This window comes from Miscanthus floridulus, chromosome 5 (genome assembly GCF_019320115.1).
Source record: "Miscanthus floridulus cultivar M001 chromosome 5, ASM1932011v1, whole genome shotgun sequence".
NCBI classification, from domain to species: Eukaryota; Viridiplantae; Streptophyta; class Magnoliopsida; order Poales; family Poaceae; genus Miscanthus; species Miscanthus floridulus.
The window spans coordinates 107,945,943-107,961,948 of NC_089584.1; the positions used below are offsets into that span (position 1 = coordinate 107,945,943).

The window sequence follows — 16,006 nt, forward strand, 5'->3', positions numbered from 1 at the left end:
CTAACTTAATCAACCGAGCCCCTTAGCCACGGCTGGGCCGGCGCCTATACTGACGCCCTACAAAGACGTATATAACAAGTGTATATATATATATATATATATATATATATATATATATATATATATATATATATATATATATATATATATATGGCCTGCTGGTTCCTTGTGAAAATCAGTCTATTCCCCAATGATTTCATGTGGCCTAGTGCAATTGGTGAAGGAAACAAAGTGTGGATATTGTTCTTGTGTAAGTAGTTTGTGTTCTGATAAAACTATGGAGTTCAGTTTTGAGGTATCTTGTGGCCAAACTAATGTTTTCTTGCTTGCATGGTAAAGTACGACGAAGGAAACCAAAGATGTCTTTCTCCTGACACTGTTAGCAATACCATGGGCAGTTTTTGTACTAACTAATGCCAGTGAGATTTTAAGATAATGCTGTACAGTACATTATGTTTTTTTTTAAAAAAAAATCGTAGCTATACAACAATGGATGGCATCTTGGACACTGAATTTTACTAGAGAAAATCAGGGACAAAATTTTTGTTAAATCACATTGGTTTCCTCATCAGTGTACAAGAGCTATAGCTTACGCTATGCAGCAAAGCGCGGCATGGAGCCGTTGGTCGACGGCGAGCTCTTGTCGCTGACCCACACCTCCTGCACGGACACCGGCGAAGCCGCTGCCTTCTTCGCCATTGCGTCCGGGCCGTCTAAGCTCACGTCGATCTGGATGTCCATCATAGTCATAGGCCGGAGCCTTGACCCGGGCTCCTCCGAGTCGCCGTCGTCCGGGTCCGGGGCGGCGAACCTGATCCGGTACAGCTCGGCGGCCACCTCGCTCATGGACGGCCGGACGTCCTTCTGGAACGCGAGGCACCGGAACGCCAGCTCGCTGACGTGGCGGACCGAGCCCATGACCCACTCCTTGCCGCCGCCGCCGCCGCCGAGGAGCGCCGGGTCGACGATCTCGCCCACCCTGCCCTTGCCGATGCGGTCGAGCGCGAGGGAGGCGAGGTTGACCTCGGCGGGCGGGCGGTCGAAGTCGACGACCTTCATGGCGGTGATGAGCTCCAGCAGCACGACGCCGAAGCTGTACACGTCGCTTTTGTCGGAGAGGTGGAAGTTCTGGTGGTACTCCGGGTCCACGTACCCGGGCGTGCCCTGCGGCGCCGTGGAGACGTGCGAGCGGGCCCCCTCCAGGTGGTCCACGGCGCGGGACAGGCCGAAGTCGGCCAGCTTGGGGCGGAGCGCCCCGTCGAGGAGGATGTTGCTGGACTTGACGTCGCGGTGGAAGATGGGCGGCCGCATGCCGTGCAGGTAGGCGATGGCGGCCGCCGTCTCCGCCGCCACGCCCAGCCGCGCGCGCCACGTCAGCCGGCTGCGTCCGCCGCTGCTGGCGGAGAGGAGGTGCTGGGAGAGCGTGCCGTTGGGCACGTACTCGTAGACGAGCACCTGCTCGCCGCGGTCGAGGCAGCAGCCGAGGAGGCGGACCAGGTTGGGGTGGCTCACGGAGGAGATGAGCTTGATCTCGTTCAGCAGCAGCGCCGCCTCCGCCGCCGCGTCGTCGTCATCGTGGTGGAGGCGGCAGCGCAGGCGCTTGATGGCCACCAGCGCCGCCGGCGCGCTGCTGCTGCTGCTGCCCGGGAGCTTGCCGACGTACACGGTGCCGTACGCGCCCGTGCCCAGGCGCTGCATGTGCGAGAAGGAGTTGGTCGCGCGCGCGATCTCGGCGTACGAGTACACCGGCACGCCGCTCGACGTCGCCGCCTCCGACAGCAGCCGCATCGCCGCCAGCCGCTCCGACGCGGACCGCCCGGCCTTGTAACGCCGGCATTGCAGCCGCCACAGCAGAAGCGCGCCGGCGGCCGCCGCCACGCCCGCCAGAACACCTGACGTTGGAATTGATAAAATAAAATCATTTTCTTGGTCAAAAAATGCAACAAAAATCTGACTTTCACTAGATAAAAGACTTTCTTTTTTCATTTGTGTTTGCAGAATTATTCCAAGTCTACGCGGTGAGCAATCAACGTGCTTGAAACTGCACGTAACCGGCAGCGAAAGAGTAGACGAGACAAGCTGACTTGACTAGACTCATCTCGTTGTTCTCACCATGCCGTACACAGCAGGATTACTGCCGTGTGGTACTGACAAACAGTAATAAAAGTCAGAAGAGTCTGTTTTTTTTTTTTTTACCTGCAACTATGACTATGAGGAAAACCTTGGCCCTTGTTTAGTTATCTCAAAATCTAAACTTTGGCACTATACAAAAAGAAGATTCCTCGTCACATCAAACTTGCGGTACATGCATAGAGTACTAAATGTTGACGAAATCAAAAACTAATTGCACAGTTTGGTTGTACTTTGCGAGACGAATGTTTTGAGTCTAATTAGTCAACGATTGGACAATTATTACCAAATAAAAACAAAACGCTACAGTGCGCTACAGTGTTGTACTATTCCGGCGGCGCCGATTCGGCAATGTAACTAAACGGGGCCTTGTTCTTGGAACTCCCTGCAAAAAAAAAAAAAGTGAGCATTGACTTGGTAAGATCATAAATTGGGACAGATTCTGGTGGCAGTTGGTAGGTTTTCTGTTGAGGAATGAGGAGTACTAAAAAGTGCTTCATTTATATGACCTGTGTGTCTGGCTCAATGATTCTGACAGATTCATACTACAATTTGAATTCAGCGCGTGTTTAGTTTCAGAAAGATAGAATTTAGGGCTACTGTAGCACTTTTGTTTTTATTTGACAACTAGTGTTCAATCATGGACTAATTAGGCTTAAAACGTTCGTCTCGTAATTTTCCACCAAACTGTGTAATTTTTTTTTTCGTCTACATTTAATGCTCCATGCATAGGCCGCAAACATTCGATGTGATAGGTACTGTAGCACTTTTTGGAAATTTAGGGTGAAACTAAACAAGACGTCATTAGGGTTTTGTTCAGATACTGTAGGTGGGATCTTGCACACCATAATTATTCCCTTCATCATATACTCATATCATATCCCCCTAGTAGCATATGATAATATTTTATATTTGGACATTTGGTGTCCATACAAAAATATTTATTTTTTTCAAACAGTAACTAGAAAAAAATTACTAGTGCCGCAGAGTTTTCCAGGCTATGGAATTACACTCCCGGTCTCTGTTGACAGCTCGATTCTGGCTAAGATACGGTTGCCACTTGAGAAAATTCAACCGGAAAATCTTCTTGACACAATTTGTTGGACCCGGAAGAGTCACCGTGGAAACATATATAGAAAATACAAATCCCGTTTCGTAGCTTATGTCGGCGGGTTGAATTCAAGAAAGAATATGAAATTACAAACGGCCTGATCGCTGGTTGATTTCCGGGCTGGTTTGGGCTGGCTGGTGCTGGTTTGTTGTGAGAGAAAAATACTGTTGGCTGGCTGGTTTGGGCTGGTTGAAACCAACAAACGAACAGGCTGAAAATGTGGTGTATTTTTAACTGTGAAAAGGTCAAGCAAGGCCTCAAGGGTTCCATGCGGCCATTTATCAGCTGGCTGCCTTAAGGATCAAGGTGTGGCAGTTTCAAACACGTGGCAGACACTGCTATCCTATTTGTCAAACCCAGTCTCCATCTTTGGCACCTGCCTTATTTAAAGCACGGCAAAGTCTAAATGATGTGAAATTAGAAGAAATAGCGGCATCCTAGTAGTATCACTACTGGAAACGGCTTCTTTGTCGAGTGTCTTAGACTTTATTGAGTGCTTTTTATCGGACACTCGATAAAGAGGCTGTTTGCCGAGTGTCAGAGAAAAAGCACTCGGCAAACAACCGGCACTCGACAAAAAGGTGGTTTGCCGAGTGCCGAACACTCGGCAAAGAATAACACTCGACAAAGATCAGGTTTGTCGAGTGTCAAACAATAACACTCGGCAAAGGGCCGCCGTCGTTAACGGCCGGCAGCCGCCGTTAATCCTTTGCCGAGTGTCTTCTCCTGACACTCAGCAAAGAGGCTCCTTTGCTGAGTGTCTTCTCCTGACACTCGACAAAGAGGCTCATTTGCCGAGTGTCATTTTTTGACACTCGGCAAACCATTTTTTTTCACTTTTGATCTCCAAACTTTTTCTGTAGTCCTCAGACAATACCTGGTACTCCATGTTCCAATGTGGCACATTTCTTGAACTTTTTCTATATTTCTTTAATTTATTTCATTTAATTGAATTTTCTTGGATAATTCAAATTATAACTGCTAGTCATTTGAATAATGAAAAAATGAAAAAATAATATTCATGTTATTTAGTATAATGTGAGGCCGTACCAGAAACAGACCACCAATTTCGAACATCTTGTTCACGAAACATGACCACGAACTTGTGGTCGAGTTGTTTTTAAATTCTATAAAAAGCAAACAAAGTCCGAAAATCATGAAACTTGTCAAGATGTCAAGATATCATATGTGGAGGCTGTGATAAAAAAATGAGGAGGTTTTGCGCAAGTTGCCAGCGCTGGCCGCGCCCGCGCCGCCGCTGCCCCCGCCCGCGCCGTCCCTGGCGCTTCCCCAGCCGTCGCCTTGTCCACCGGCGCCCTGGCCCCTTCACCACCGCCGCCCTACGACGCCCACTAGGTATGCCCTACCGTCGTCGTCGTCGTAGTATTACTAGTAGTTGCGGTAGTAGTAGTGGTAGAGTAGCAGTGGTCGTAGTCGTTGGAGTGGTTGTGACATTGTTATGTATATGTGGTTGGATATAATCTTTGCATGTTGGCCATCGTGCCGTTCATATATATGTGCATGTCAACCATCGTGCCGTTGGTTTTTTTGCAGGTTTTGGAAACCTCACCATGCAGGGGAGGTGCTGCCGAAATTTTGTATTGACAGTTTTATGTTTCTTTTTTTTAGAGAAGAGCCCATCGGAGCGGAGCCGGAGTACCTCGGCGACCCCAATCGCCTTCCTCGCCGCTGCAGGTCTGCCTGCATCGCGTCGCCTCACCACTGCACCGACCCACCATGGGCCCGCTAGCCTGACTCCACTGTCACCCTAGGTATAACCCCTCTTTTCGTATTATGGTCGTAGATCACGTAACCCAGTTAGGCGTCTCTCGTTCGAAAGAGATGCGGTTGGAAATATGCAGATATTTCTATATCTAAAACCATATCTGTTTCAAATTGTCTATGTTTTTTGGACAGCCCGTAGATGCGTAGGTGGGGTTAGTTTCTATGGTCTGCTCCGATCCGAGACAGAGTTTCGGCATCATCTCCCTATTGTTCTCTGGATACACACTCTCCCTGGCAGGACGTGTATTTGGAGAACAGCGGGGAGGTGCTGCCGAAATTCTGTCTCAGATAGGAGTAGAGCATGGAAACTAACACCACCTACGCATCCTCGTGTGGGATTAGGACCTATCCTCACCTATTAGATAGTAGGAACATCGTGTAGATGCAATTGATGTTTATATTACTCACCGCTATATATGTTAGAGGATGGAGGACCGTGAGTGGATGTACACAGACCGTGCAAGTCAGGGTCAGGTCAACAATGAATGGATCGACAAGACCGATGCTTTCTTGGAATGGGCATTTGGCGTGGCTACTAAAGGAGCGAGTAAAATTTGTTGTCCCTGCAGCAAATGTGCAAACATGAAGCGACAAACGAAGAAGGTCATGGGGGAACATCTTTGGAAGAATGGATTTACGGTAGACTATACCAGGTGGGTCTACCATGGTGAAGCCGATCGTATGAGAGAGGAGGTGGTGAGACCACGCGTCGAGGATTATGATGCTGATACAGGGGTAGCAGACATGTTAAATGACTATCACGAGGCATAGTTCGCTGAAGGACATACGGAGGAGGAGCCAGAGGCAACCACAAAGGCGTTCTATGACATGTTTGCCGCGGCACAGAAACCCCTTCACGGCCAGACAAAGGTTTTCTCAACTAGATGCCATTGGACGCATAATGGCGTTAAAGTCCTAGTATAGCCTAAGTCGAGACGCCTTCGATGGTATGTTGATAGTTATTGGCAGCCTGCTTCCGGAGGGTCACCTTCTGCCAAAGAGCATGCACGAGTCACAGAAACTCCTTCGTGCACTTAAGATGCCATATGAGCAGATACATGCTTGCCCGAAGGGGTGCGTCCTATTTAGGAAAGAATACGTGGAAGCAAAGTACTGTCCAAAGTGTAAATCCTATAGGTTCCTGGAGGTAGATTCTGGTGATGGCCAGAAGAGGTAGCTTGACATTCCCGTGACAATCCTACGACACCTTCCGTTCATACCGAGGATCCAACGGCTATACATGACCGAGGAATCCACGAAACAGATGATATGGCACAAAAATGGCAAACGATATAATCCTGACAGGATGGTACATGCATCCGATGGTGAAGCATGGACCCACTTTGATGGCATTCATCATGAGAAAGCTAAAGAGGCTCGTAATGTACGTGTTGCGCTGGCAACAGATGGGTTCAATCCTTATGGAATGATGGCTGCCCCATACACATGTTGGCCCATGTTCATTATCCCTCTCAATCTCCCCCCTCGGCGTATGCTTTCAACAACAGAACGTATTCTTGTCGTTGATAATTCTTAGACACCCGGGGAATAATATGGGTGTGTTCATGGAGCCTGTGATTGATGAATTGGTCCATGCTTGGGAGGAAGGGGTATGGACATACGACCGAGGTACAAAGAAAAACTTCAAAATGCATGTTTGGTACCACTACTCCCTGCATGACTTCTTGGCATATGGGATATTCTACGCCTGGTGTGTTCACGGGAAGTTTCCATGTCCAGTATGCAAGGAAGGTCTGAGGTTCATTTGGTTGCAGAAGGGTGGTAAGTATTCATCGTTCGACAAACATCGGCAATTCCTCCCTCTTCACCATGCATTCAGACGAGACATCAAGAACTTTACGAAAGGTGTCGTAGTGACAGACCCTACACCACCGATAATTATGTTTTGTTTATTTTGCATCTATTTCTAAGTACTTCTTGTTTATCTATGCTTATTGATTTACTCTTTTTAATTGCAGGTGATTGAACAAAGATAGTGGGAGGTGGGATGAGGAAGCTAACGTCCTTGTACCGAAGGACAAGGACCGCTGCACCGGGGGAGAGTAGGAGGAGGAGCAGCCGTAGGAGGGAGTCGTTGCCTGCCGCCCCATCACGTGAGGAGGAGGAGGAGCAGGTGCCCCAAGAGGACGCCGAGGAGGCACAGGAGGACGACGAGGAGGCATAGGAGGACGCGCAGGAGGACGACAAGGACGAGGCGATAGCGGGGGGTTCCGTTTCCTCTAGTTCATTGAGCGTCTACTTGCGAGGTCCCACGAGTCTCCCTCAGCGACCGATACCTCGTGAGAGACGCCCGCTGATTCAAGCTGAGGGGAAAAGTAAGTAACTTTAGATGTTATCACTACTTTATATGATATGTTGAAAATCAAAATAGAAATTAATAATTTTTCTTAATCACTTGGGTAGGAACTGGACGATTGTGGGAGTAGAGGTGGTCACACACGCCAAGTCAATGGCATCCTCTGTCTTCTGTGCAAGGAGCATTTCCCTGGCCTAGTTGAGTACACCGGAGTGACGAGGCCAGCCTACTCGTTTGACCACTATGTCGCCGCCCCCAATGCTGTAGATCGGGCCCGTAGGGTATTCAATAATAAGGCGGAGTGGGTGAAGCAAGAGCTGTGGGTAAGTCTTCCTCGCACTACATTGCTCAATATATTCTTGAAATAATGAATAGATACATCGTGTTTGTATGTAGGATTTCTTTAGATGCCAGGACAGACATGAGGCCAGGGCGGATGCGGTGGCTGCCAAATGCTACAAAAAACTCGTCATGGACATGCATTACGAGGCGCGCATCTAGGCCGTCGTAACTTACCACGGGACCGTCCTTAGAACGAAGGTCACCAAAAGGGACGCAAGATCCATGACGCTGACCTGGGACCAGTGCCTGCAGGTAAATATAGAACATTAATACTGATTCCTTTTGAGATTAAGTAGGCTTAATTTCATCTTCTGATATGTCATGTGCTTGATGGCCTATAGATGATTCTTTATTGGTGCGCTGTGCATCCCCAGTGCTAGGAATAGATGGTGGACAGGTGGTGCTCATGCGAGTGGGAGGAGACGCACAACTTGTGCCAGGAGCAGCATTTGATGATGCCAGGTGTAGCACACCATCAAGGCAGCCGCAGCCTTAGCGGATACACAGAAACATGGGTATGCAAATTCATTTATTTATTCTAACGCTCAATTCTGCATGATTTCTAATCATCTTGCATTTTTTCTCGCAGTCGGCATCACATGGTGGCCAGCCTTGCACCATCTTCAAGGCATTTGCTATGGCCCATAAGGGCAAGGCGACGTCCGACGTCAACTACAACCCAGAGGACGGGCTCGAGGCGTACAACAATGCGACCGTCCACAACCGCCTTAGTGAGTATACATCGATGGCAAGGGAGGTCCATGGGTCAGAGTACGATCCGAACACTAAGGACCTTGATAGAGAAGTCGTCATGAGGGTGGGAGGAGGCAAGAAGCATGGGCGATACTGGATTGGCGATGGCGCAATCGACTCGGCCGCTACTCCCAGTCTCTCCTAGATTCGAGCAAGCAGCACGAGCAGGAGCCCGGCCATATGACCTCGGCAGGACACTTCACACCACTAGGTGGAGGCACTCGAGGTTATTCCTGGTTTATTCATCATTCATTGGTTTTTTTATACCTTTCCTTTACATTATTATAACATTGGGGTGAATATATTGTAGGCCCAGCTGGAACAAGAGAGGAGGATACAGGAGCAGATGCAGGTGAAGATAGAGAGGGTGGAGGCCGAGCAGCGGAGGATGGCGGAGATTCTTCAGTACATGCAGTCTTGGCGCCGCTATTGGTGTAGCTCCGCCACCTTTGCTATTCGCTCCACCTCCACCTCCACCTCCTCACTATTCTACTCCTATGAGTATAAATGTTTTAGTTTGTATGTTTATGCTTACGGTCAAACCTAGTGGAGTATGAAAGTTTTATTCATGTATGGTATATATTTATCTTGTCTCACACATGTAATCTCTTCTCCTTTGTGCAGAATCAATCGACCACATCGAACGATCCTCATGCTTCAGTGAATCCTTCACCAAATCAATGATGATACTTGTGGTTGTTAATGATACTTCTATTTGCAATTGTGGTTGAAGATGATGGAGCACTTGGATTACTTGTGAACTTATTTGTGATATAGGGCCTGTTTGGTAGGGCTCTGGCTCCTCTGTAGAAGTGGCTTCTCTATAGGAGCCGAAGCTTTTTGAAAAAACATTTGGCAAAACGGCTCCTCATGTTCTTCTAGAATTGATGAAAAGTAAAAATGTCCAAAGTGCCCCTACTTATTATTTGACTGTACAAAATCTTGCATCAATTAATTATAATATCGGTTATAATTTAGGTAAATCATTTTTTGAGCAAAGGTAAATCATATTTAAAATAATTTCTAATGAAGAAATGAGGAAGGCACCCCTTTGGGCCTAGGCCCATACGACCTGCACCAACCCACTGCCGGTCTTCCCTTCCAAGGAACCAACCGCTCGCATCTTCTCGTAAAAAAAAATTGCAGTGCCGCCGCCGCCGCTCTTGGCTCCGCTTGCTCAGGCCACCGCTGCCGGTAGCAGGATCACACCCAGTGTCTGCGCCGCCGCTCTCCTACGCCGTGCTTGCTCTCTCCCATGCCGCCACCACTGCTGCTCCCACACGGTGCTTGCTCACTGTAGGGTCGAGATGGCGACTAGAGGGGGGGTGAATAGTCTTTTCTAAAACTTAATCGCGTTGGCTAACCGATACAAATGCGGAATTTAAACTAACGGTCTAGCCAAGACTACACCCCACTATATATGTTCACTAGCACCTTGCAAAGATAACAATTATGCAACAAAGGTGCCGGGCTAGCTAGAGCTCTCCTAAACAATTCTAGGAGCAAGGTCACACAAACCTATGCCACTAGTAATTTAAACAACAAGGGAGCTCCTACACATGCTAGTAAGCAAAAGCACAAAGCTAACTAAGCTCACTAGCAATGCTCAATAACAAGGCAACCAATGCCCAATTAGAGAGCGCAAATACTTAGTTACACAAACTAAGCAATGTGACTAACAAGGTTACTAAAACCAAATTAGCCACGCAAGGGAGCTACTTCTATGCTACACAAGCAAGAAGGTAATTAGCAAGCTACACAAGCTATCTAATTACAAGAGCAACTACACAAGCTTAATATGTATAGAAGTAATTGCAAGCTTGTGTAATGGGGATGCAAACCAACGGGAAGAACAAGGTTGACACGATGATTTTTCTCCCGAGGTTCACGTGTTTGCCAACACGCTAGTCCCCGTTGTGTCGACCGCTCACTGGGTGGTTCGGCAGCTAATTAGCATCACCCGCTAAGCCCGCACGTCGGGCGCCGCAAGAACCTACCCCTTGAGTGAGGGTAGCTCAATGACACGCTTTACTAGAGTTGCTCTTCGCGACTCCCGCGGGGCGAGCACAATGCCCCTCACAAGCACTTCTCCGGAGCGCCGCACAAGCTTCTTGCGCGCTTCGACGGAGACCACCACCAAGCCGTCTAGGAGGTGGCAACCTCCAAGAGTAACAAGCACCACCGGCTTGCAACTCGATCACCTAGTGCCACTCGATGCAACCTCACGATGCAATTGCACTAGAATCGCTCACTCACACAATCGAATGATCACTATCAAGTATATGTGTGATGGAGGGCTCCTAAGCACTCTCAAGCATGGACACAAAGTCCCCCAAGGTGCTCCACACCAGCCATGGCCGAGGGCCACTTCTATTTATAGCCCCAAGGGCTAAACTAGCCGTTACCCCTTCACTGGGCAACGGTCGGGACGACCGGACGCTCCGGTCGTGTTGACCGGACGCTGGACCTCAGCGTCCGGTCGCCCACAGACTACCACGTGTCCCGGTTCCAACGGTCACTTGACCTGACCGGACGCTCCAGCTTCAACTGACCGGACGCTGAACCCCCAGCGTCCGGTCGTTTCCAGTAAGCTCCCGAGCATGACCGGACGCGTCCGGTCGAACGCGATCGGACGCAGCCAGCGTCCGGTCACACTCCAGCGACTTCTACACTCCACGTCAGTGCGACCGGACGCAGCCTGCCAGCGTCCGGTGCATTTAGATCCAGCGTCCGGTCAGTTGACCGACGCCAGCATCTTCTCCATTTTCTTCACCCTTGCTCAAGTGTGCTAACCACAAGAATTTGCATCCGACGCAATAGAAAATAGACATTCCATTTTCCCGAAAGCGCCGAATCCCGCCTCACAAGCTCGGCGGGAGGGAGAGAGGGACCCAAACCCATCTCGCCCCTACAAACACCACCGCCTTTGTAAATGTGCCAACACCACCAAGTGTACACCACAATGTGTATGTGTGTTAGCATTTTCACAATCATTTCCCAAAGGATGTTAGCCACTCAACTTGCCACGCCACTCGATCCTAGCGACAATGCAAAGTTAGATCACTCGAGTGGCACTAGATGACCGATATGCAAACAAGTTTGCCCCTCTTGATAGTACGGCCATCTATCCTAAACCCGGTCATAAACTTTTCTACACACCTATGACCGGTGAAATGAAATGCCCTAGGTTATACCTTTGCCTTGCGCATTCCATTCCATCTCCTCCAATGTCGATGCAACACATGCACCAACACGATCAACAATGATATGATCCACTCTATATCATCACATGATCATATTGGTTCATCGATCTTGACTCTACTTGCTCTTCACCGTTGCCATCGTCCATCGGCGCCAAGTCTTGCTCAAGCTTCACCGCCACGCGGTCCATCACTCCAAAGCCTTCGACTTGCCCTTCACGCTTGCAACCGGTCCATCAAGCCAAGTCTTGTCTTGATCTTCTCCACCTTGATCACATGACTCAATGTCATGTCTCATGTGTATTTAAGCTCCTTCATCATCACATATGTGAGCTTTGCAACATCTCCAAGCCATTTTCACCTTCATGGCATATGTTGCTCACACACATGTACCTGTGGACTAATCACCTGTGTATCTCACATAAACACAATTAGTCCACCTAGGTTGTCACTCAATTACCAAAATCAAACAAGGACCTTTCACTCACGCCGCCGCTCACCGTACAGCACCGCCGAAGCCTACTGCCGTCCTGCGTAGCCGAGCGAGACAAGGAAGGGCGTCAACGTCTTTGCATTCTAGACAGCAGGAGGAGCCGCATGGAGCTACGTTTCTTGGCTCCTTCTCGTGCTATACAAAACGGCTCCGGCTCCCAAAGTGCTCCACCGGAGGAGCCGTTCTGTGAAGAGGTGTTTGGTGGAGCTCCTGCAAGAGCCGGAGCCGGAGCCCTTGCAGGAGCCCTGCCAAACAGGTTCATATTGTGAGACATGAGACGTTTGTGATATATATGTGACATTTGTGATATATATGTGGTGTTGGTGATATATATGTGCTGTTGATGATATATATGTGATGTTGGTGATGTTTGTTATATATATCTTCTGTTTGTTTGGATGGGATGTAAAAAACAAATAAAAAAGACTATTTTCAGTCACTTTGCCGAGTGCAATGGCCATGACACTCGGCAAAGTTACTACCTAGGAACTATCTGAAAACATGCTTTGCCGAGTGCAAAGCCCGTTGCACTCAGCAAACATCAGAGATTTGCCGAGTGCCACAGGACAGGCACTCGGCAGACATTACATACTTTGCCGAGTGTCTTTCCGGTGGCACTCGGCAAAGTGACCACCTTTGTCGAGTGTCTAAGTCAACGACACTCGGCAAAGCGAGGACCTTTGCTGAGTGCTTGACCTTGGCACTCGGCAAAGCCACCGTCACGGTGGCGCTCGCCGTCACGGCCACTTTTCTTTGCCGAGTGTCGGATTGGCACTCGGCAAAGTCTTTGCCGAGTGCCCGATAAAATGCACTCGGTAAAGAGGTCTTTGTCGATAAATTGTTTACCGAACGCCCTTTGCCGAGTGTATATCGGCCTTTGCCCAGTGCCTGAGGCACTCGGCAAAGATGCTGTCTCCGGTAGTGTATCTACGGTTTTTTTTTCGGTTGCTGTGAGAGAAAAATACTGTACCGTGGCTGCGCAAAACACAAAATCAGATTTCTTAGAAGTATGAAATTGCTTGGCAGTTGTAGCGTTGGAGATGGGCATACAAAAACCTAGCAGTGCTCCTCTCCTTTAGAAAGTGACATGCCACTGTTGCCACATTAAGGCTACGTAACATAACTTGGTGGGTTAGTGATGAGTGTGAACTATGATTAGCTAGCTCGCGCGTGATTGACCGCAGGGAAGACTTCCGGGCCCCGCTGACGTGGCACGCCAGGCCCCGCTCACCAACACCCCACCCACACGGGATCCTCTGTGGCACGCGTGGATCCGTCCGTCAGACTGCGAGACTCCGACTGGATCGGAGCAACAAATAATGATCAGGAAGAACTCACCCACGCCGAAGTGGCATCCATCGCCGGCGGCGAACCCGTCGCCGGACATCCCGTCCACGCACGCGCACCGGTGGCCCCACGCCCCGCTCGGCGTCTCGACGTCGTGGCACGTCGCGTTCTGCGCGCAGCGAACCACGGTAGCGTTGGCGTTGGCGGAGGTGCTATTGCACCTCCCGTCGAGCCACCATCCCAGCTCCGCGACGCCGAACTCCACCGAGGCCACCCCCTCCGGCGGCGTGTACGCATACACCGCAGACGTCACGTCCTCGCACCCAGCGTGGTCCACCTTCTTCCATTGCAGGAACAGGAACCGGCCCTCCTCCTTGGCCGTCGCCGCAGCTGTGCTGTTCGGCGGCGAGGCCACGCACGTCGAGGCGGAATCGTTGCCACGGCCGCCGCACTGCGCCGTGGGGAACAGGCTCGACAAAACGTCGTCCCTGACGCTGCAGCTGGAGTTCGCAGCCATTAAGCGGCAGCGACCCCCGCGGAGGAACAGCCCGGTGTGGGAGGAGACGCCGTAGCAGGCGCCGGTGAGCGACGCCTGTGCCTCGCGGACGGTGCGGCTGCACGAGAGCGCGACGGAGACGACGAAGGTGGAGGCTCTGGAGTTGAACGAGGTGATCGGGTACGGTGCGTCCGCGGTGCTGTTCGTCAGGAGCGGCGTGGACGAGGTGGCGTTGCAGTCCAGGAGGATGGGGCAATCGCCGGAGAAGCCGAAAGGGTACGGCACTGAGGTGTTGCCGCACCGTCGATCGCTACAACTGCCACCGCCGGCGGCGGCGGCGGAGGAGGTTTCATACAAGAGGGAGAGGAGGAGGAGGAGGAAGAGCAGGCGGCGCATGTAGGCAGACAGTTCGCGCTGCCGGTCGGTCGGTCTCCGCTGTGTGCTTGCGATGAGCAGTGTTTTGATTGCTTGCTTAGCTAGTCATATACGCCTGCGGCCTGCCTAATATTGCAAAGACGGAGCTGGAGGAAGATGCCATGCCAATGGAGAAAGGGACGGCAGCCGTCACCGTGATTGCTTTGCTTGTTTAGTCAGTCAGTCAGAGAGCCGCGTGATTGTTTTTTTTTTTTTGTGCTGCAGCTGCGTCTGGGCCCTCTAAAGGACTCCTTTTGAACTGCCCAATCCTCACCGGATCCCGACCCAATCCGTGGGTGGATTGAGGCCCGTGGGGGCGCTGCCCTTACCAGCCCAGCCCAGGTTTTGCTCAAAAAAGAAAAAAAAAGCCCAGCCCAGGTTAGCATTTGGATGTTGCTCGAGCCGAAATAGGCACGCGTCTGTTTGCTCCCATCCCGCGGCCAGTCGCCCGCTACCTTACACTACATCCGGTCAAATTCGGGTCGATTTCAGGTTCGATCGAAAAAGAAAAAAAAATGATTGGATCAAAAGATCAATGCACTGGCAGATCGAGTCAGGCTATTTTTTTGGATCGGGTCAAACAACGGGTCAAAAATCATTGCTCAAACTCGGTCCGACGCACTGGCCGGTCGTATCGGGTAAGTTTTTTTTGGACGGATCAGATCGGGTTGGTCATGTCAAGTGACCCATGAATAGGTCTACCCTACAACATTGGTCGTCAGTCGCTACACCTCCATCGGAGTTAGTGCTTGTTTCCTCCTTAATATACTGAATATAAGTTAACTACGCTAACTCCTAGAATGAAATCGGAGTAGATACAGACGGATATTACAGATACCAAATACATGTAGTTGTTTGTTTTTGTTGTATTCAGAGTCAAATATAGCTAGTTTTGGATGCACTAGATATTGATATGTAGCTCGTATACTCCCTCTGTCCCAAACAGAAGGCACGCAAATGCACATATATGAAAAATTCAAACTTCATAATCATTGACTAATAATAAGTCTAGTCGTATAAAAACTTTATGCTATAACAATATTTGCATTATATTTGTATATAGAAATATTCTCTAACGACCAAACTTTTGTTGCCTCATATGGCATTTTATAAGAGGAAACTTAGCGTTTAAATGTGGAGACCGAACTAAGTTAAATTACACTTTATATATTATATAGAAAGTAGGGAGTGCGTTTTATATATCCGACTTTGAGTGTTCAGATTGAGATATATTCCATCCATAGCTTTCTACATAGAACTATTCATGTTGCCCGTTTGGCTCGATAGATTGGACGAGCTATTTTTTTGTTGGATCGGATGAAAATAGTTGAATAATTATATCTTTGAACTAAAAATAATAACAAATAATTATACACTAATAAATATACACTGTCATTTACTATTTTCATGCTAATTACTACTTCAAAATAAAATATGTTACTGCTACCCTAATTGGCACACAAATCATGCACTAATCAACATAGTAGCACTAATCAAAAGTAATCTTGGCATTATAATTTCTAAGTACTAACATAACATACTAATCATCATGATTTTTTTTACTAATGACCAACATTAGAAAATGTGGATAAGTTCACCCGATCATTTTTTATTGATAAACTTATTGAGCAAATAAAGATAATATTCTTTCCTGTTTGGAATGCGGTAAAATTTTCCT

The 16,006-nt window shown here is 49.0% G+C and overlaps 1 protein-coding gene across 1 annotated transcript; it reads right to left on the minus strand.

Annotated features, from left to right (window-relative positions):
• Positions 1-226: 226 nt before the first annotated feature.
• Positions 227-14,417, minus strand: LOC136450434 (wall-associated receptor kinase-like 14). Its single transcript, XM_066450871.1, has 2 exons — positions 13,470-14,417; positions 227-1,892 (listed from the first exon to the last, which is right to left on the minus strand). Exons 1-2 carry the CDS (start codon positions 14,308-14,310, stop codon positions 595-597), a joined length of 2,139 nt encoding a protein of 712 aa, XP_066306968.1. The 5' UTR covers positions 14,311-14,417; the 3' UTR covers positions 227-594.
• Positions 14,418-16,006: the final 1,589 nt, after the last annotated feature.